This window comes from Camelina sativa, chromosome 4, assembly GCF_000633955.1.
Source record: "Camelina sativa cultivar DH55 chromosome 4, Cs, whole genome shotgun sequence".
NCBI lineage: Eukaryota > Viridiplantae > Streptophyta > Magnoliopsida > Brassicales > Brassicaceae > Camelina > Camelina sativa.
The window spans coordinates 17839934-17861033 of NC_025688.1; the positions used below are offsets into that span (position 1 = coordinate 17839934).

A 21100-nucleotide genomic window follows, 5' to 3' on the forward strand; every position below is an offset into this window, starting at 1 on the left:
CAAGCTCTATGTGCTCGATACAGAAGCTTCTTTAATAAATGCAGTGGTGGATATTGGTATGTGGCACAAGAGACTTTGTCACCCTTCTTACTCAAGATTGGATGTGATTTCTGAAGCTTTGGGAACTACATGACACAAGAATAAGAAGCCTGCTTATTGTCATGTATGTCACTTGGCAAAGCAGAAGAAGTTATATTTTATATCAGAAAACAACATTTGTAGCTCAACTTTTGAGTTGTTACACATTGATGTTTGGGGACCCTTTACAGTGGAAACAGTTGAAGGTTATAAATATTTTTTGACCATTTTTGATGATCATTCTAGAGCAACATGGATTTATTTGCTTAAGGCCAAGAATGATGTTCTTACTGTCTTCCCTGCTTTCATCAACCAACTTGACATTTCTAATGCTTTCTTGAATGGTGATCTTGATGAAGATATATATATGCGACTTCCAGAAGGGTATGCTGAGATTAAAGGGGACACTTTGCCCAAGAATGTTGTTTGTAGGTTGAAGAAATCTATTTATGGTCTCAAACAAGCTTTTCGAAAATGGTTCTTGAAGTTTTCTACTTCTCTTATGTCCTTGGGTTTTGCAAAGTGTCATGGAGATCACACTTTGGCTGCAAATGGTGATTAACAAACTGAACCAGCTGAATAGATTGAATAACTATGGGCTGAATAAAAATAAGTTGAACCATCAAAATGAGCTGAAGAAACTGAATGAGTTGAAAAAGCTGCAGAGAAATAAATTAGTATGCTAAATGGTGACCATTAAGTTGAATAGCTGAATACAAAAATATAATATTAATAATATATCTATAATAGTATCTGAAATTATATATTTAAATATAAGAAATATTTTTAAAAAAAACTAATATATTATTAATTCTTATTTGGAAAAGAAATATTTTATTACAAAATATTATATAAAATAAAATCTAACATTGCTGACGAAAACTACGTCGACTTGTAGACCATATTTGCTCAGCAATTTGATCGCGGATGATCTTCATATAGTTTTCATCGTGTGTTTCTTCTTTCACTCCAATACCTTGATCATCATTCACATCATCATTAACATTTTGCTGCCCATATGAAACATCACTATCTTTATTCTTGCGAATAACTTATGAAGTCCCATTGTAGCAAATATAACACGTCTTTGTACTGCAATATTATACCTTGATAAACAATTTACACAAACTAAAAGAACAGTGATACAAGTTCTTGAAACGACAAGAGAATAGTGTTTCGTGTGAGTTTATTGTCGACCATAATACAAACAAGTTATTGAAACGAAACGAAACGACAAACTAACAGTAGCTTAGAATAATGTTTGATAGCTAATCAAGTTATTGAATCTAATAAACTTCAAAATACGTAGAGAAATATACCTTTCACTCATGGCTACAATTGTTTATGAAGAAAGGTGTTTAGCTCATAATTATTTTTTTCTAAAGATAAATCGTGATGAGCGATGTATATATACGATCAGATTTAGTTTTGATTTAATCAATAAAAATATGAATTATTCGAAAGAGTTTAAAATTGAGCTGATTTTGCGTACTAGAATATTTTTTATTCCTAACAAATAATGCTAATTTAAATTATTTATTTTAATATTGAACATTAAATAATGTGAAAAAATTTGCAAACAAAAAAATATAAGTTGGTGAACGATTCGTTTGTTACAATATTTCAAAAAATATATATATATATATATATATATATATATATATAATAATTAAAAACTATAAATATAATTTAAAAAAACAGATTTTTAAACTCAAAATCTTTGAATTTCCTAGATTATTGAAATAACAATCTAGATTTCGAATATTGTTTTGTTAAATGATATTTTTTAAAAAGCCAAAAATATTAATTCAAATATATAAATTGAATAAATTTTTTTTTTTTTTTAGTTTTCCATCTGGTTCAATCTGTTCATCTCCTATTTTATGGTTGAACAATTTTCAGCCAAAAAATGCTATTTTCCAGCCAGAGAGTGGGACCCAATAAATTTGAGTTGAAAACATTTTTATCTTAAATGGAGAAAGCTGAACAAGGTTGAAAAGCACGTTCAACTCTTTCAACCAGGTCGAAAAGTACAACCATTTGCAGCCTTTGTTTGTTAAAAGTTTTGGAGATGATTTCATTGCTGTGTTGGTTTACGTTGACGACATAGTTATTGCTAGTACCACAAAATCAGGTGTGACTCAGTTAACTGCAGCTTTGAAGCAGAGTTTTAAGCTATGGGAGTTTGGTCCTTTGAAGTATTTCTTGCATCTTGAAATTGCTCGAAACTCTACTGGCATATCCATTTGTCAACGCAAATATGCTCTTGAGCTTCTGACTTCTTCTGGCAACTGTTTATAACTCAGATCCCTTTTTGCTTTGAACTCTTTTTGTACCGACACCCATCTATGGATAAAATCTGCGTGACGTATAACTTGCTTGATTAAGAAATGTAAATAAGAGACAGTTTGTTTTCTAGGGGTTTCTCATCTTAATTACGTCCCCGGGGAGAAGTATAAAATTGGAACCCTTATGTTATCAGATTCAGCCCTATATATTAAAAAAAGAGAGGCAGAAGCCTCTATCATCCGCAGCCGCATCTATCATAATTTATTTACTGGTCTTCGTCGTGTACTCGTGTCTGAATCCTCCGTCGAAACCATGTCTTCTGTGGCCAGCAAATTCTCCAGTAAGCAGCTTTCTCTCTCTGTCATCGATATGTAGTATTTAAACTAGTCGATCTGTATATGATCCACTATGGTTGTTTTCATAGTGAATCTAATCGATGAAGTTTGATCCACTCACAGTTGTAATCGTTTTGTTTTTTTATACTTTCTCATGCATGGTATTGTTTTAGGCTTTTGCGTTTTTCACTTGACAGCGGCTGAGACAGGCGTCTTATGGGACCTTTGACTATTTTCCGATCCCTGTTGGTCTCAGTCCTGCGTCTATCTGTGCTAATATTAAATATCTATCTACTAGTATTAGAATTTTCTTGTTAACTATTCAATATTCTAAATATTTTCAATATGTTCAAATTCTTTTGAAAGGTTTCCAAAATCTTGTTAATCAAAATTACTTTAAATTTTTGTATCACATATAATGTAATGATTACAAAGAAAAAAACTGTAAAAATAGAATCAAAATATTTAATATTACGTTTGGTGTAGTCAGATTATGAGATTAATAAAGAAAGTTCCAAAATTGATACGTTAAGAAAAATGAAAAACGTCATACTTTTGTATTGAGGATTAAAGAAGTCAGATCATTTTTATTAATTAATTAATTTTATGCTAAATATTACTCCTAGTAGAGCTTTTAAAGTATTTAAGTATTTATACTGATTTGAAAAGATACCTCCTCTGCTACCTTCTTCCCTCTTCTTTTCTTCCCTCTTACTCTTCTTCTCAAGTTTTTCTTCTTCTTCTTGTTCCCTCTTCCTCTTCCTTTCTTCCGCCTTCCTTTCTTTCCACTCACGATCTTCTTTTTCTTCCTTCTGCCTTGTATCTTTCTCTCACTTGGCCAACCGGGTACCTAATAAGTAGGTCATCACACTTGTGTTAGTTGGTGTCTAATAAGTTCATTGTTAAACATAAAAGAGGATGTAACCTGGTTTATAATAATAAGTTCAGAGGATCTAACCTAGTCTTTGCGTTTTTCTACAATACTCCTCGTCAGCTTCCCTCAGCTCATTCCTCCTCTTTTCTTTAAAAGCAATATACTTGGGACCTCGTTCACCCGCTTCCTCAAAATGCTTTCTTATCTCCTCTTTATCCTTTCTCTCCTCCTCAGTCAGATACTTGAGGTAAGCCATACCTAATCATCAATCATCATCATCTGGTTAATTATGCAATTGTTAGATAAGTTTATTTAAGTGAGGAATACTAACCTTTTGGACCTTGGGCGAGGAGTTCCCAATTTATCTTCAGTTGAACCGAAGAAGACAATTCCTCACTGGCGTCCTTGCCGTGAGCCAGAATTACCGGATAAGTCAATTTAGTGATGTCTCGGAGGCAAGAGGAAAAGCAAACGTCATTTGAAATCAGAAGAACCGGGAGTTCTAGCTTTATGATAAAAGACGTATAAATCAAACGTTTGATGACTTGATCTGGATAGTCCTGGTCCTGACTTTTCGCTGAGAAATGAAAACCAATAAATTTGTTTTTTTTAATCAATTTTCAGTAGATTTGAGATTGAAAGTTATCAGAAAAATGAAAACAGTAAATTATTACCTCTTCCTCGTACAAGAGGGTCAACAGGAATGAGTTTGATACCTCCTTTACCTCCTTTACCAAGCTCTTGTTTCTGCCTCTGCTTGATCCTGGAATCAAAGAGACCGGGCTTGTGGTAAGCCTCGATCTCTAAGGGGCCAGAGAAACCACCCTTGATGGGTAGTAAACCACCAACACCACCAAGAAGGGGTAGTAAGCCGTCCGTCGATGTTATTCTTTAGAATCAAGAATGAAGTAGACGGTGGAACGGGAGACGAACCTACATCATAATAGGCCATAACTCTCTAAGGGTCGTTTGCTTGAGTAAGAGGACGATCCCGATGAGTAGGACAGGGAAGTGACAGTGGAACGTCGAAGTTGCTGGCTGAGAAGTCCTCAGGAAGGAGGTCGTCGTTAACCAACTCGTGTCATTTCATTGGTTCGTCAATGGTTTCAATGAGCTTGTCAGCGGTGCTTGAATCCACGTAGGTGTGCATCAATTGTATTCCACTCTCCATAACCAACTTCATCACGGTTACATAATCTTGGTCGGTGGTGGCGATGAGCAATGCGGCTGGCTCTTTATGTCGAAGAGCAAAAGAAAGCATGGCCTCCTTCATGGCTATGTCAGAATGGTCAAGGTCATCTTCATCTAACATTCGATACAAACAAAATCAATTTGAGATGTCACAACTAACAAAAAAAAAAAAAGATTAATATGGTCACGGTCATCATCATCTAACATTCCATACCAACAAAATCAATTTGAGATGTCACAACTAACAAAAAAAAAAAAAGATTAATATGGTCACGGTCATCATCATCTAACATTCCATACCAACAAAATCAATTTGAGATGTCACAACTAACAAAAAAAAAAAAAGATTAATATGGTCACGGTCATCATCATCTAACATTCCATACAAACAAAATCAATTTGAGATGTCACAACTAATAACAAAAAAAAAGATTAATATGGTCAAGTTCCATTATAGATCTATTTTTTTGGGTAACTTTTGTACATAATATAGTTTGAGCAATGTACTTTGTTGTTCTCATATAATATACTAAACTAGATTAAGACCCGTGCTCTAGCACGGGTTAAAATTCATTTTATTTACGTTGTAATTTTTTTATAAAATATAATTTATATAATTATTTTTAAAAGTTTTTTGGATAAAATATTATGCAATAAAATTATATGCTAAATATAATGACTTGAAAAAGACACTTATTTTGTAAGTTTTATATTGTTAATGATTCTAGATAAGTACCGTGCTATAACACTAGTTAAATTTTATTTTATACAAATTTTTTTATATTTTCTATTTTAAAATAAAATTTTAATATGTTGTATTGGTTTATGTACGTGAAGTTTTTTCAACAATGTATATTCTACCTCATGACTTGAATGTCATTATAAGACATAATTTTGTGAATTTGGTTTTTAAAAAGTGAGTTATTATATTATGAGTAATTTAATGTATTGTTATACTTTTTGTTTTAATATATTTGGTTTTTTAAAATTCTTGCATATTATAGTAACATATTATTGACATTGTTATAACAAACCAATTTAGAGTTTTTATAGTTTCTAACTTTTATATCAAGTTTCAATATTTTAAAAATATTTCAAAATAAATTATTTAAAATTTATTCTATTATATGAAATTATAAAATTCAACAAAAAAATATGATATTAAATTTAAATATTCAAATTTTGACTTGTTACTCAGTAGAATTTTTAATTCAATAGATATTATTTTTAAAGAATAATATTTCTAAAGCTTGAATATTTTATAGATTGAACAATTTATATTTGTGTTTAAAAATTCAACTTATGGTATATCCGGAAATAAAAATATTTTTTAATTATAAGAAATAATATGATAATTTATTTGTTTCACAAAATAGACTCATATATAAAAATAAGAGGTGAATTATAATAATAATTAACAAATTAATATGTTAAGTTAGATATCAAAGATTTTATTTGATGAATAATTTAATAAAGAAAATTAATATGGTAAGTTAGATGATATCAAATGATTCTTTAGAATATTCTCTTTAAGATTTTTGGAAACAATAAATCCAAACTATACAAATAATATAAAACTTAATCTATAACCTATTTGTAACCAACTTATTAAAATTATATAGTCTACAAAACAATGTTGTGTATTTCCGTTTTATTATACATGAGATATATACATAGTACTCCCTCCGTTTTTTATTAGTTGTCTTTCTAGAGTTAAAATTTTGTGTCATAGTACTTGTCGTTTTAGATTTCCAATGCAAATGTTTGATAAATATTCTAATTTATACAACTGTTTTAATATTTTAACCAATAAAAAAACTAGAAAATATATTTAAAAGGAATAAAACAAAAAAAATTAATGGTTTTTTTATTCTGTGTGAAAAAACCTTAAACGACAACTAATAAAAGAACAGAGAGAGTATATGTATTGCCTTTTATGTCGTGAATTATGGATTAAATTATTTGAAATTAAAACTCATTTTTTGATTATAATCTAATTTAGAACTCATTTTTTATTATAATCTAATTTAGCGATTTAATATTTTTGAAATATGTATGTAAGAGATATACATAACTTCAAAATCGAATTATGTATTGAAATTTAGAGAATATTTGAAATACATAAACAGTATTATTTAGTTACCTTTAAACAATCGTCTATAATTTGTAATGAATACATATATATATATATATATATATATATAAAGGAGTAATCATTAGTTTTTTTTAATAGTATGATAATATGTTGAAACATATAAAATAATTTATTAAGTCGTGTTATAAATCTTATAAATTTATTTTATAATTATTAAAAAATAATCAACCAATAATATAGAGAAATATATATAACTTAAAATTGAATGTATTGACATTTATAAAGAAAAATAAAACCAAAAATAATATATAGAACGTGATAAAATTACAACAAAATAATAGATATTTTTTTCGTATTATTTGTGTAAATATATATATATATAATGGCATAACAAGTAATTGCTTCCCTTGTGGAAAAAAAAAAAAACAAGTAATTGCTTTCCTAATCCTCTTCTATAGACATCACCTACAAAAAAAATATAGAGAAGAAACAGTTTGATTTCTCCATCTAAAATCTGATTAAACGATCACCGATTGAATTTACTTTATAAAAAAAAACGAATTTGGGGGTTTTAAGAAATATGGAGAGATCGAAGAAACCAAGGAAGGTTTCATGGCCACCAGGTCCTAAGCTTTGTCAGGTATATATATATATATATGTTCCCATGGTTTTTATTTATTATAATCCAGCTTTGTAACTTTTCAATCTTGATTCCCCAAAATTGATTCATCCGTCTAATCTCTCGATTGCAATTTTTAGTCAAATTTGTGGAAACTTAAAATTTTGAATTATGAATTCGCCTATCGAATCCAACGAATTGATACCGATCTTGATGAAGCGGTGAAAAACTGTTTAATTTGAATTATTTCAAATCCAATCGGAAGATAAATTGAATAATTTGGAATTGTTTGGGTGAAGAAACAAAGTTTGTTACGTTGCTTTCACGGCTCTTGCTGGCGGCCTCTTTGTAATTTATGGTTGAGCTTTAGTTTTCTTACACAAGAGAGATCATCAAGTTTTGAAACACATGGTACTGGGGTGGATATGCATCAATTCCATTACTCTGCAACTAATAAATTTACAATCTTTGTGGTTGGATTGGTTCATTCATACACCTACGAAGCATGAGAGTGGTTTAGTTAGTTACATGATTTTGATAACACAGATAGATGATGAAGACTCTCAGCTTTCTTCTAACTAATGTGTGGATGTGGATTTGGACAGGTTAAGATGTTTCGAACTGAGGAATGTCCGGCCAAAGTTGCTTCTCAGCCTCCACGTCATCTTAAGCTATCATCATCTCGAGGACCAGACCTTCCACCTGGTTTTGAAGGAAACCACTATCCAGTTAAGCCTAATGTTTCAAACATTCCTCGCATCAAATGGAAACGACCTCCTCAGGTAAAAAATTGAATTATATATATATATATATATATATAATCCAGAATCAGCGGTAATCCCTTATTAAGCAAGCTTTTGTATCTGATTTTATTATAATTGTGTTTCTTGGACAAAAACAGTTCTCTATCAGTGATGCTTGGCTTGTTGGAGGTGGTGGTGAGAGCACAGAAAGGCAAACTGAAAACTTGAGGATTTCTAAAGTGCTGCAAGCTATCTATCCGCATCGCTCTGCTATCCCTTCTCGGTATTTTCGTTTGCCTTCTTTTTCTTGCATTAGACCTCTTTCTTTGGTTATTCCACATTTTGTTGGTTGTATTATTATCCTGCTGATCGTATTCTCTTTTCACGCAGACCCTCTGTTTCACCCGTTGTAGAAGCTGAATGCTTTGATGACAGCAAAACTCCTGCCATTCGTCTCACTCCAATTGAAGACGAGTCTGATTCTTCAGAGGATTCATCACACAGTACGGTTGTATCCGGTTTTACCGCAAGTAAGCAAGGTCAGTTGGAGACTAAACCTCCCTGTTCTACCCAAGAACGGGCCTCTGGTCTTACTACTGGTCTTGCTCCAGACTTGAGTCTTGCTGCTTCTGCAGCTCTGTCTGTACTGATGAAAACCAAGGAACAGGGGAGTATGGTTGATACTGATCTACTTATCAAGTTCCTCAGCAACCCGAAAATGATCAATAATCTGATCACTGACACATCAGGTAAATCCTCTGAACCTAAGAATCCGCCCGTTGACACTAACATCAACTCTACTACTAGACTTGTTCCACAACCTGTCACCGCCTCACCCATGGTTAGAAAGCCGCAGCCTGTAATAATACCTCAAGAACATAGTGTTGCAGCGTCTCCGTATTTTACTAACCCTCAGAGACGAGTATCTCCTCCCAAGCCTGGAACTGGAAACATTTCCCCACCTAAGCCTATAAATGTTGAACCGTCTAGTATACCAATGCCCGCTCATTTCCATGTCAGTATAACTAAAGAACAACCTCTGCCTGCTCGGTTCCCATCGAGTACTCTGCCAATGAACCTTAACCTCCACAGACCTCCTCAAAATGTTTTCTCAGAACCAAAGGTAATAGTAAACCCTCAATCCCAACACCAACCGAGTTACGCATTCCGTACTTCTGAAATGAACAATGTTCAAACATCAATTGGACTTGGAAGGGGTCCTCAAACCGGTTTCAATTCTTATCCAATGAATATAAACCGGGGAGATGTTAATGGTAGACCTAATCCGGTAGTACAACCTATGAAGGGTTTAGACTATTTCAAGAATCTTATAAGGGAACATGGGACAGATAATCATGAAACTAATCAATACATTTCACAAACTGGAATATACAATGGACGCATTGATAATAATAAGATTCAGAAACAATGTATCTACTTTGGCACTGCGAGTGGATGTAAGCTGGGAGATAGTTGCCTCTATGTTCATGACCGATTTAGGCCCAACTTTGAGGCAGAGGCTCCGAGGGCTAAGAGAATGAAGTTTGGAAGGTATGAGAAAAATGGTTTTTGAACATAATTTTGACTCTGGTTCATTCCAAATCACAAGAAATAGATTGCACTCTCTAGTCTTTGTCTATCGCTGATTCAGGAACAAAAAAAGAACTGAGGTGATATCACTTCCAATTTTGATCAGTGCACCAATTTTTGATTCATTTAAAAAAAGAGGGTTCTCTTTAGAGCGTTTAATGATACACCAGTCTAAGAGGTTGAGAAAACATTCATTTAAATCATGATTACAACATTAATTTGCGTCAGAATTATTTGAGAATTATGTCCAGCAATTATTAAAGAAATAATTGATAAATAGTAGACCTCGATAAGTGAAAATTATACTATGTAGTAAAAGAAACACCATCAAGATGCCCCCAAAAAAATCTCATAAATTAAATAATTCAAAATTCTACCTCTAAACGGCAGATTCAATACGAAGCTCATAAGCTTTCAACACACAAAAAAAAAACTAAACGTAAACGGCAACAATGGAATGGGGTGTTAAGACTTTAACAGAAATAAGCAAAAGAAAATCAAGAAAGCAGAGAAGAGTGTGTTTCAAGTCAAGTCTAGTAGTCTGCCTTGGCTGCTAGTGTGGCAGCTGTACCTCTGCGACGACCAGTTCTCCTTGCAGCAATTTGACCAACCTTAGCACCAGCAGATTTATCACGCCTGACCGTACTGGCGTGACCAATGTGCTGATGGTTTCCTCCTCCGTGGGGATGTTCCACTGGGTTCATGGCAACACCACGCACAACAGGCCAACAGTTCCTCTTCACTCTGTACTTGTGGTATGCATTTCCAGCCTTGAGAAGTGGCTTCTCTGTTCTTCCTCCACCCGCAACTTGCCCAATCATGGCTCTGCACCCACTTGGCAAAACCTTCTTCGCTCCAGAAGGAAGCTTAATCCTTTTTATATATGGTAAAAACAGATCAATATATACATCAATCTTGTTAAGTGCCACTCAAGTCAAGTTATAAAATGATGTTCCAGTAATATAATTAGGGTTTAGACATAATATAACTATAGTACGCAACTTAAAAATGAAGATTCCGATTTTAACAAAGGACTCAAGGAGGGTTCTTAACTTTGCATTTGGAAGCATGCAAACTATTAACTGATTTGGAGAAATTACCTAGTGGTTTTGCTGTCAGAATTGTGAGCAATTACGATGGCGTAATCACCAGAAGCCCTAGCAAGAGCACCACGGTCGCCAACATGGAGCTCGACGTTGCAGACAACAGCTCCCTCCGGGATAGATCCAAGCGGAAGAACGTTTCCGACCATAAGATTAGCCTTCTTACCACAGTAGAGGTATTGTCCGGTGTACATACCTTCGGCGGCTACGAACAGCTCCTTCTGCTTCATGTAACGGAAAGGATGACGGAACGCGACGCGAGCGAGAGGAGCACCACGCCCAGGGTCGTGGATGATCTCCGTCACCAATCCTTTGAGGTAACCATTGCGCTCGCCGTAATCGAGGCTCCGGAACTTAGCTGGACCCTTGCGGTGGTGAGTGTGGGACTTGAAAACGGAACCAGCACCCTTACGCTGAGCCCTAATCACACGACCCATTTTCCTTACCGCCACGTAACCTACTTTTTGCCCTAGGTTGTGTAGCCTAATTTATAGGGGATGTTCTCATAACAGAAACCCTAATTGTCGTGGGCCTCCATGTAACCTTAGTCTAATTAAAAAGCACAGGCCGTACTTATGTTAACCCAATTTGGTTATTTAAAAAGTTTACTTTTTACGATTTTAATTTATTTTGTTTTATTTTGCAAAAGATTACTTTTTATCATGTCAGAAAAATCAGATTATATGCGTCTGAATTTTCGAGTATTTTCTATTAAGGGCATGCAAGGAGAGGAGCTAGAGCGAGCTATCTATATGTCAACACTACAACTCGTTTAGGCACATAGTACTTTATTGTAATGCTTCAATACATAGTTCATTTCATTAATTTGTTGTTTAATCTTTGTGTCAAAACTCAAATCTAGTATCTCCTCCAAAATTATAGTCTGTCTACAGTCTACACCATTGAACTCTTAATGTAACGTTAATTACCAATTATATATTTGGCTTACAAGTGACAATAGATGCAAATCTCCTTTTAAATTCAAAAAAAAAAAAAAAAAANATGCAAAATTAATAATTAAATAGTTGTTTATAATAAGTTATTTCGATTTTGTCCAAAAAAAATAAGTTATTTCGATTATATCTATGTATATCTTGTTTTATTGTTTATATATGCTTAATTATGAGTTAGCACCGCCGCCGGTATACAAGTATAGACGTATATTACAAAAAGAAAAAAAAAATATAGAAATATTGGATTATCAAAGCCAACACGTACGTCGTCAATCGCAGGGCATGCCATTTTAATAAATCAACTTGCATGCTGCTTAACAATATATACGCATGACTAGTGCTAATTTTTTTTTCGTTTAAAAAGGATGAGTTGTTTAATCATAAATTAAAACCAAAAATACTACAGAATAAAATCTTTGATAAATATATAGTATAGTCATGTAGGAAGCCCATTTTCATGCTTGTAGTCTGTCATATATTCCATAGGCACCTGCGTCGCGTTTACTTGTTTTGTGTGTTTATAACACTGATTAAGATCAGAATTTCTCCACCTAGTTTGTAATATCGTTAATTACTATGTTATTTGCATAGCATATGTAAAATAGGAACAAAATTAAAAGTTGGATGTAAAAATTGATATTCAGATCGATATTGTTGGCCCCATAATAATATGACTCATATCGTTTCATGAACCATGAGTAATACTAACACTGATTATAACATGTCAAAATTTGACATTTTGTTATTAGTTCATGATGAAATTTCAATGTTTTTATTTATTTATTTATATGCCATTAAATACAGAACTATTTGAGAGGTATCTTTGGTTTCATGATCACTACTGTGGTATGCGATCGATGTCAAAGAAAAATTCTAAGTCAGTATGGTAACTAGTAAAGTATATTTGTGTGCATAGAAGACGTACTACGTTTTGCGATATGTTATCTTCCTTATACCCATCAAGCAAAATTGAAGAAGCATATATAGTCCTCAGCAATCGAAACTCGAAAGTTACACGGTTATATATGAAAACTAGACCAGATATATATAGCTCAGGTTACGCCTCGATCATGAGTGAGTGTATATATTGTAGATATAGCCATCGTTAGACCCAAAATTGAAGAAAGGTGGAACACAACAAGATAAGCTATCATAAACAAAAACTTCTACATTAATTATATTGACTTAATTAATCCTCTCATCAAGTGAGGAAGAGTAAGAGGCTCAAAGTATAACTAAGACCTAGCTAGCTAGTAAGATGTGATGGAGTCTAAGAGAGAGAGAAATATGTTTTGGTCACAAGGAATAGTGAGGCCTCTCTCTTGCCTAAACCCGAACTCTTCCTCCGCTGCTTGCAGCATCATCTTGAAGGTTGGGTGATTGAGGAATGTGATGGGGACGACATGGCGGTCTCTGGAGTGGCCCACGTAGACAGCGAAATGACCCTTCTTGGGGACGTGTTCACTGCTCTTCTTCCCCAAGCTTGAACATCTCTTCAGCATCTGCTTCAGTGACTTACTTGCTTGCTTTATCTCCATTGTATTCTAATATATATACTCTCGTTGTTTACAATACTAATGAATGAGAATGTCTCCAATTATGTTTCTGTTTCTTTTGACTCCTAGAGAGAGAGATATAGCTAGTGCCGAAAATACACATAGGATATATATACTACAGATCGAGGCAAGTTTGACTGGATAAATCCTTCGTTCGGAATTGGAACATTATTTTTTTGAAAACGATGGCGAGTTTTCTAACACCAAAAACGATTGATTAAGAAACTTTAGTGTTCTAATTATTTAGTATTAAGCCTAATTAATACCTATTACAGACACACAAACATCATCACGTACGTTACCATATAATATACAATTCTTTTGTGCAGGAACTAAAAAACTACAGAAGATATATAGTGATAAAGATAGACCAAAATGAATGAAACATGTTACATAAATATTTATTATATATATTCTGTAAACGCCAAAAAAAGAAAAAAAAATTTATGTAGTTCAAAAATGGTTAGGCCTTAAACGGGCGACTCAATGCGCGAACGCCTAAAATGCCTAATTCGAGTTTATATGATATGATTCTAGCTACGCACTTACAATATAAATGCATATAATATATATATTTGCTATTAGGCTATTAGCCTTCCACAAAACTACTAAGGGCCAAGGGGTATTGGCTCCCGGAGTTACTCGTGTGGATGTAGGTTGGGGACTGATGATTTCTCTAAATGCTTGAGGACCAAATTTTCATCTCGTAAATTGGTCATCCTCATCCGTATACGCCTTTTAGCAACAAAACCAAGTTTGGATAATCTAAGATTAATTACTCTGGCTTTCGCCTTGGGATTTTACACTTAACAAAAAGAAAAAGAAATTCACAAAACTCTCGTTTAAAATCAAAATTTAATATATATCCCAACAAGACTTTGTGGATAAGTAATTAATTGTTTAGTAATATGTAACAAAATCTAAGTTGAATGAATCCCCCAAAATTAAAAACAATGAATTTTGGGGATATTATTTCTTTAACTCGTAAGGCACGCATAAGTAAACACGAGATGCGGATCTCTAAAGTGGTTAACTAGACCGGTTTCTTGCAAAGAGCCAAGAAGCCAATGGAGCTAATTGCTTCATCTTCTTTGTCTGCTTCTTCACCATAGCTTTGCTTTTCTCCTCTTTTCCCACAATGACCTTTGTCAACAATGGTGGGTTCGCAAACTTCACCGAACGCCTCTTCTCCAGACGATCATCATACACTTCATTTTGGACATACCGGTTCATCTTGATCTCGGTTATGTTGTCGCGTTCGTTAACCGTGGATTCCTCTATGAATTTGAGGTCATCATCTTCGACTTGAGGATGTTCTGGGAATTTTCTGAGTGAGTGGTTAAGCTTTTCCTTAGTGGTTTCAAGCTCTTGTGTGAGGGTTTCGATAAGCTGAGACAAAACCTTGTTCTCTTCCTCAGCTTTCTTAAGACTCTCCTGCGCTTCAACCAGCTCTTCTTGGATGCTTTTATTNACCGAACGCCTCTTCTCCAGACGATCATCGTATACTTCATTTTGATCATACCGGTTCATCTTGATCTCAGTTATGTTGTCCCGTTCGTTAACCGTGGATTCCTCTATGAATTTGAGGTCATCATCTTCGACTTGAGGATGTTCTGGAAATTTTCTGAGTGAGTTATTAAGCTTTTCCTTAGTGGTTTCAAGCTCTTGTGTGAGGGTTTCGATAAGCTGAGACAAAACCTTGTTCTCTTCCTCAGCTTTCTTAAGACTCTCCTGCGCTTCAACCAGCTCTTCTTGGATGCTTTTATTACAACTGCTTCTCTATAATAACCAGACGGTGGAAAATTATTGCAAACAAATCATTGATATATATATAAACATGTATTATACGATTAATATATGCAAAAAACTATGCATTTGATTATAGATAAGAGACCTCTACGTAATTATCTCCGAGAAGGATTCTCTCGTCGAAGAGAGTGACGGCCTCTTTAACAGACCTGAAAGGAGCTCCGGTTTCGATCTCTGCGCGAACCATTACAGCTGATTAAGTGATATATGTTTATTGCTTTAGTTTGTATGAGTTGGTCCATGTCATGAAGAAACCTCAGCTTTTTATAAAGAGAAAACCAGTCACCAATTTCCAAAAAAGATTTCACCTGTTGGTTGTTGTCACTTAAAACGGATGGTGACTAGATTAGTGGACTAAGATGAAAACTGACCACGTTAATGACTAAATCAATTTAAAGAAAGAAAGAAAGCACCATAAGAAGTTTGTTCTTTCAAATTGATTGTGATATAAAATCGTAATCAAATATCTCATTCCATAGCTTATACTATGTGATGGTTCCACCATTACAATATATAATCATTTTATTTTAAAAATGTAACACATTACCGACGAAAATTTCCACCAAATGACAAAAAAATGATGAGAAAGTTGTTAAGTATATTTTCGTGGTGCTTACTTTTTTCTTTATTATATTGAAATTAGAACCAAAAATGTCTTGGCGTTTACTTCACACTAAAGAAGAAAGTTTTTGGGTAAATAGAACAACAAGTAGAGAAAGGTTCGTTGGAACGTCCTTCTTCTGTTTTCTCATGTGTTCTGTTAGTTTTCTTTTAACTTGCTACCACCACCAAATCATTCATCTTCATCTCGACAACGACTTGTCTCCTATTTTTTCACTCACATAAATGGGCCTTTTGGACCTAGAAATTACAGATCACTACTTCGTGACCGATACAAAGCAAAGCCCAATAAGAATCAAGATTACAAATGCAACACTTCTTTGACCTCTACGATCTTCTCATCATTACTGTTGTACATCAATCTGCTACGTTTCCTTGCAAATTCAGCTTGAGTCTTCTTCTCTCCTTTACACAGTCCATCAACATCTTCTTCTGACTTGTCCGTGGTGAAGTCAAACATCAAAGAACGAGTAATTATGCTCATACTCTTCTCTTCTTTCTCTTCATATATCTGAGAGGTTCTCAATTGTTCAGCAACAATCGGGGATGCGATCTTAATCTTGACATCGTTACTATCTGAGAAGTTTGGGGATTGGGGAGTGTTTGCTGGAGTTGGAGCGAGAAGTCTCATTGGAGAAGTGACGAGATGGATAAAAGGACGAGTCTTTATTGAATAGATAAGCTCTGTTTCTTCTTCTTTAACCTTGTGTAAGAGGGTTTTGACTTGTCCTCTCAAAAGAGCTTCACCAGACCCAGGCGTGTTCTTGATTCTGCTGCTTCTTCTTTTAACCATGAAACCTGAAGGAGGCGTCTGCAACGCTAGACCCACGATCGGTGAATCGTTGGTTATGTCGATCAGCGCAGAATAAGACCTATCCTCCTTGTTTCCTCTGTTCGAATCCTCTGTTTTGTTTAAGAGCCAAAAATGAATCAGAGGGTGAATATGAAAACAACAACTGATAAGAAGACTAATCAAGAACAGGAGATAAAGAATCACTGTTTAATGGTTCAAGGCTTCAAGAAACTAATACTAGAAGTGGAAAGAGGAAACATACTTGATGAAAAGTGAGTTATAGAGTCAGAACCAGAGTTGTTGATTGCAAAGATAGCCTGCGATCTAGTGACTCTTCTTGTTGATGATGATGATGGAGTCTCCATTGGATAATTTGGACTTGTTCTGGTAGACTGTATTGAAGGAGAGAGAATCTGGGAAAGAAGTATGATGAAGATGAGAAACTTGTTTAGGTCGCAGTAAAATTTTTATAGGCATGTGTGATAAAAAAATGTTGCCGTTAGAACGTGTTTTTTTTTTTTTCTTTTCTTTTCTTTAATAGACTAGCCGTTGTGTTGTGTGTGGCTCCTCCTCCTCTCTTTAGGAAGTGGAGGTCCGTTTTCTCATGGCAAAAAAGTAGCCGTCTTTGTTATGCTGTATGGGCCTTTCACGAACAAAAAGGGCTGCAATGATTAGATTAGTCCACCTCTGTTTATAATTAAAAAAAAAAAAATCAAAAAGTCAACTTAGACATCTTAAAGTTAAATCCGGGACGGAATCTCGGCAACTTGAGCCAAGGGGCTTCCGTCGGGGTTACACCCACGGATTCCACGATCCCGTCGGGAAGCAGAAGCCAGTCCCGGGTATGGATCCACTCCGAAAATAACGGAACGAACCGACCCGGACAGCACTCAATGATGTTGTCCTCCTCGAGAACTCCCAACGGAACTGATCTCTCCGAAATACGAAGGATGCTCGTCGTCCTGATCGATAGGTCCCAAAGTCAAGACGCGACCAATCGAGCTCTCACGAGCCGGATCGAGCGACATGAGCAAGAGCTCGCAATCTGCGGAAATCCCGACCTCCCTCGGGAAGCCACGCGCCCTCCGGAAACGAACTCAACCGATTCCGCGGAAAGAGCGCTACCTCGAACACGCCTCGACTTCGAAGCGGTCCACGTTACCCCACCCGGGATCAGGACGCTACCTGTATTCGCATCCTCAGAAAACCCCCGAGTTCTGGGCTTGTCAATCTTAAACGACGATACGAGCTCACGAACAGCTGACCAGCCCTCAGTCGGGTACGTCGGCTCAGCGGCACACGATGTTAGAACCCCTAGTGCTCCCGAGAACCCCCCGGAGAGGACAAACCCATCTTTGACCGAGGCACTCGTAAGCGGGCTGCCACGTCATATGACAATCGGGAGTTTCGGTCCCTCCGGTCCCCCAAGGAACAACGCAATCAGCGCTCAATTCCTTACTGAATACATGAATAAGGCAAGCGCTGAGATGGTTCAAATCCGTTCTAAAGTCCATCTGGCCACTAGCGCAGCGCCGAACATCGATCGCGTGATCGCGGAAACAAGGCGCACCCCGTTTACCGACCGGGTCGCGAAAGTTTTTCTTCGAGACGTGGGTAAGCTATGCTTGCCCGAATACGCGGGCACCTCGGATCCCGGAGCGCACCTCCGAGCTTTCAGACTAGCAATAACCAAGGCCTACCTCACCGACGATGAGTGTGAGGCCGATTACTGTCGATATTTCGCTGAGAACCTAGTCGGACCGGCACTCGAATGGTTCGCTTTCTTGGAATCCAATTCCATCGACACCTTCGATCAGCTCGCTTCCGCTTTTTTGAAGCAATACTCGGTCTTCTTCCAAGCGAAGGTTACCAAGTCCAACCTCTGGTTGTTGGTTCAGGGGAAGGACGAGTCGCTCCGCGAGTACATAACTCGCTTCAAGTCAACCAAAGCCAGGATATCGAATTTGAACGACGAGGTTGCCCTAGCGGCCCTCCGACACGGCTTATGGTACACTTCAAAATTTCGGAAGGAGCTCACCGTTCGACAACCCCCATCGCTCGACGATGCTCTTCATAGATCGATCAATTTCGCCATAGCCGAGGAAGAGCGGGCCGCCATGGCCGAGCTTCATAAGTCGGCAAAGGCACCCTTCAATCCTCCTAAGAAAACCTTCCGGAGAGAACCGCTCGAACCCGGTCTTCACGCTTTCGCAGTCGACTCCTCACCTAGACCAAAATACCCAAACTTTGATCCCGAGAAGTTCTGCAAGTATCATAAGATACAAGGACACTCAACTGAAGAGTGTAGAACCGTAGGACGCCTCCTTGCGAGAAAACATGAAGCAGGGTAGCTCGGGGAAATCGACCTCGAAAAAGAGGGAGAAAAAAACAGAGAAAGCTGCAAGTATCTTTGCGGTTGGATTAAAAGGCTGTAGGGGCAATTGTTAGGGTTGGGTTTCGACGGTAGGCAGGCCCATAGGAGAAGCCCAATAAAGGTCGGTTGTAGTGATCGTTGTCAGGTCCGTTATGAGCCCAGGAAAAGGATCCGTTTTGGAGGCGCGTCGAGTCAACTGCGAGACTGCGGGATCACGAACCAAGATCTTCAGAAGAAATAGTTAGGATATTGTTTTGACTTTAAATAATAGAACTTAGGTTGAGGAAGGACATGTAACCTTGATCAAGTACAAGAGAAATATTCAATACAAAAATTCAGTTCGCTGTTCTTCATTGCTTTTTATTGATTTAAACTGAAAGTTTATCCAAATCTCGTTTCATTTCCAAATCAATTTATTTGTTGTTTATCGCATCAACAATTGGTCAAACACACATTCACTACTTATTTATCCTAGCTAAGTAAAGTTATGAGCAGGTAAATTTATCCTGTCTCGTTTAATTTCTAAACTACAACTCACCCCACTTTAAATATCCAAGTTGATAAACTAGTAAAACTAAAACCCAATACTCTCTACAAATCCCATCATTTTACCTTGTCAGCCCAAGGAAAAGTTTGTGATAAAAATATAGGTTTAATTCTCTCCTCATTCCTCAATGGGATTTAGTAATAGCCATGCAAAAATTAATGATGATTGGGATTTTTTTGTAACGCAAGCCCCGTACCAGAACATGTGTCTCGGCCACGTGACTTCTCCACTGACCACACAGCCATTTCTCAGATGTGGCTTTCTATCTACCGTTAAAAATGTAGATGTATACACAGTCTACTTTAAGGTGTAAACGAAACTCTAACGTCCGTATTATGCAATAATAATGTGATACATTGGAATGTAGCTAGAAAACAGAAAGAGATTTTGAGTTTATAATTCTTTTCGTTAGAAAAAAAAAATGTAAATACATGTGTTCTTTTTATTTGAAGATACATACAATGTAGTTGGTTGAGTATAACTTGTGTTCTAGAAGAGAAGAGAGAGTAGTACCGTGGTAGGTAGCTAGCGACCTCCTCGTTCGTCAGTGATCACAAGCTTTGAAAGGTTTCTCAGCTACCACTCTCTTCCTATATATTGATTACATCTTCTCTCTCTCTCTCTTCGTCTCTTAATATAGTCTTTTGTCTTGTTACTAAAATGGCTCCAGGAACTCTGACTGAGCTCGCCGGAGAGTCTAAGCTCAACTCTAAGTTCGTCCGAGACGAAGATGAACGCCCCAAAGTCGCCTATAATGAGTTCAGCGACGAAATCCCGGTGATCTCTCTCGCCGGTATCGACGATGTTGATGGTAAAAGAGGAGAGATCTGCCGTCAGATCGTGGAGGCTTGTGAGAATTGGGGCATCTTCCAGGTCGTTGATCATGGCGTCGATACCAATTTGGTGTCGGATATGACTCGTCTCGCTCGTGACTTCTTTGCTTTACCTCCGGAAGAGAAGCTCCGGTTTGACATGTCCGGTGGTAAAAAAGGAGGATTCATCGTCTCTAGCCATCTCCAGGTACGACCCATATATATATATATAATCTTCTAGGTGAAATACGTAATCATGTTTTAATCTTGTAGTTAAATACGAAATAATTAAACTGTAAATGCAGGGAGAGGCTGTGCAAGATTGGAGAGAGATCGTGACGTATTTCTCGTACCCGGTGAGAAACAGAGACTACTCAAGGTGGCCAGATACGCCGGAGGGATGGGTGAAAGTAACTGAAGAGTATAGTGAGAGGCTGATGGGTTTGGCTTGTAAGCTTCTTGAGGTTTTGTCTGAAGCTATGGGTCTTGAGAAAGAGTCACTTACCAATGCATGCGTCGATATGGACCAAAAGATAGTTGTTAATTATTACCCAAAATGCCCTCAGCCTGATCTAACCCTGGGACTCAAACGCCACACTGACCCTGGAACCATCACTTTGCTGCTACAAGACCAAGTCGGTGGATTACAAGCCACACGAGACGATGGCAAGACGTGGATTACGGTTCAGCCTGTTGAAGGAGCGTTTGTCGTCAATCT

The 21100-nt window shown here is 36.4% G+C and overlaps 6 protein-coding genes across 9 annotated transcripts in view; 2 read left to right on the forward strand and 4 right to left on the reverse strand.

The window, feature by feature from the left end:
- On the forward strand, positions 7280–9963 carry LOC104780955 (zinc finger CCCH domain-containing protein 45-like). Its single transcript, XM_010505501.2, has 4 exons — positions 7280–7502; positions 8087–8263; positions 8383–8507; positions 8615–9963. The coding sequence occupies exons 1-4, from the start codon at positions 7443–7445 to the stop codon at positions 9795–9797; spliced, it is 1545 nt and encodes a 514-aa protein (XP_010503803.1). The 5' UTR covers positions 7280–7442; the 3' UTR covers positions 9798–9963.
- On the reverse strand, positions 10226–11488 carry LOC104780954 (60S ribosomal protein L8-2). The gene is made up of 2 exons (XM_010505500.2): positions 10915–11488; positions 10226–10687 (listed from the first exon to the last, which is right to left on the reverse strand). The coding sequence occupies exons 1-2, from the start codon at positions 11352–11354 to the stop codon at positions 10348–10350; spliced, it is 780 nt and encodes a 259-aa protein (XP_010503802.1). The 5' UTR covers positions 11355–11488; the 3' UTR covers positions 10226–10347.
- On the reverse strand, positions 13121–13408 carry LOC104784000 (auxin-induced protein 15A-like). Its single transcript, XM_010509084.1, has one exon. It carries the CDS (start codon positions 13406–13408, stop codon positions 13121–13123), a length of 288 nt encoding a protein of 95 aa, XP_010507386.1.
- On the reverse strand, positions 14253–15689 carry LOC104780956 (WEB family protein At3g51220). Of its 3 annotated transcripts, none has more exons than XM_010505504.2 (3): positions 15321–15688; positions 15170–15205; positions 14253–14872 (listed from the first exon to the last, which is right to left on the reverse strand). In XM_010505504.2, the coding sequence occupies exons 1-3, from the start codon at positions 15420–15422 to the stop codon at positions 14456–14458; spliced, it is 555 nt and encodes a 184-aa protein (XP_010503806.1). In that variant the 5' UTR covers positions 15423–15688; the 3' UTR covers positions 14253–14455. The 3 variants fall into 3 exon arrangements, with proteins under 3 accessions (XP_010503806.1, XP_010503805.1, XP_010503807.1); XM_010505503.2 differs by having other exon boundaries at positions 14253–14609; positions 14907–15205; positions 15321–15677; XM_010505505.2 differs by lacking the exon at positions 15170–15205 and having other exon boundaries at positions 14253–14911; positions 15321–15689.
- LOC104780957 lies at positions 16032–17098 on the reverse strand. Of its 2 annotated transcripts, none has more exons than XM_010505507.2 (2): positions 16942–17098; positions 16032–16759 (listed from the first exon to the last, which is right to left on the reverse strand). In XM_010505507.2, the coding sequence occupies exons 1-2, from the start codon at positions 17012–17014 to the stop codon at positions 16158–16160; spliced, it is 675 nt and encodes a 224-aa protein (XP_010503809.1). In that variant the 5' UTR covers positions 17015–17098; the 3' UTR covers positions 16032–16157. The 2 variants fall into 2 exon arrangements, with proteins under 2 accessions (XP_010503809.1, XP_010503808.1); XM_010505506.2 differs by having other exon boundaries at positions 16912–17097.
- The window catches only part of LOC104780958 (naringenin,2-oxoglutarate 3-dioxygenase-like), a 1441-nt gene continuing 514 nt past the window's right edge, over positions 20174–21100 (forward strand). The window contains exons 1-2 of the mRNA XM_010505508.2: positions 20174–20590; positions 20688–21100. The exon at positions 20688–21100 is cut by the window's right edge and continues 11 nt beyond it. Of these exons, the coding sequence (XP_010503810.1) occupies positions 20231–20590; positions 20688–21100 (773 nt within the window). The 5' untranslated portion in view covers positions 20174–20230. The remainder of the gene's footprint in view (positions 20591–20687) is intronic.

Bases quoted from the DNA above. Each gene is read 5' to 3' on its own strand.
- LOC104780957 (XM_010505506.2), bottom strand. From the start codon at position 17,014: ATGGAGACTCCATCATCATCATCAACAAGAAGAGTCACTAGATCGCAG. The intron at 16,760-16,911 runs GTATGTTTCCTC...TAAACAAAACAG, and splicing joins TATAACTCACTTTTCATCAA to AGGATTCGAACAGAGGAAAC.
- LOC104780954 (XM_010505500.2), bottom strand. From the start codon at position 11,354: ATGGGTCGTGTGATTAGGGCTCAGCGTAAGGGTGCTGGTTCCGTTTTC. The intron at 10,688-10,914 runs GTAATTTCTCCA...ATATATAAAAAG, and splicing joins TCTGACAGCAAAACCACTAG to GATTAAGCTTCCTTCTGGAG.
- LOC104784000 (XM_010509084.1), bottom strand. From the start codon at position 13,408: ATGGAGATAAAGCAAGCAAGTAAGTCACTGAAGCAGATGCTGAAGAGA.
- LOC104780955 (XM_010505501.2), top strand. From the start codon at position 7,443: ATGGAGAGATCGAAGAAACCAAGGAAGGTTTCATGGCCACCAGGTCCT. The intron at 8,264-8,382 runs GTAAAAAATTGA...GGACAAAAACAG, and splicing joins AATGGAAACGACCTCCTCAG to TTCTCTATCAGTGATGCTTG. The intron at 8,508-8,614 runs GTATTTTCGTTT...CTTTTCACGCAG, and splicing joins CGCTCTGCTATCCCTTCTCG to ACCCTCTGTTTCACCCGTTG.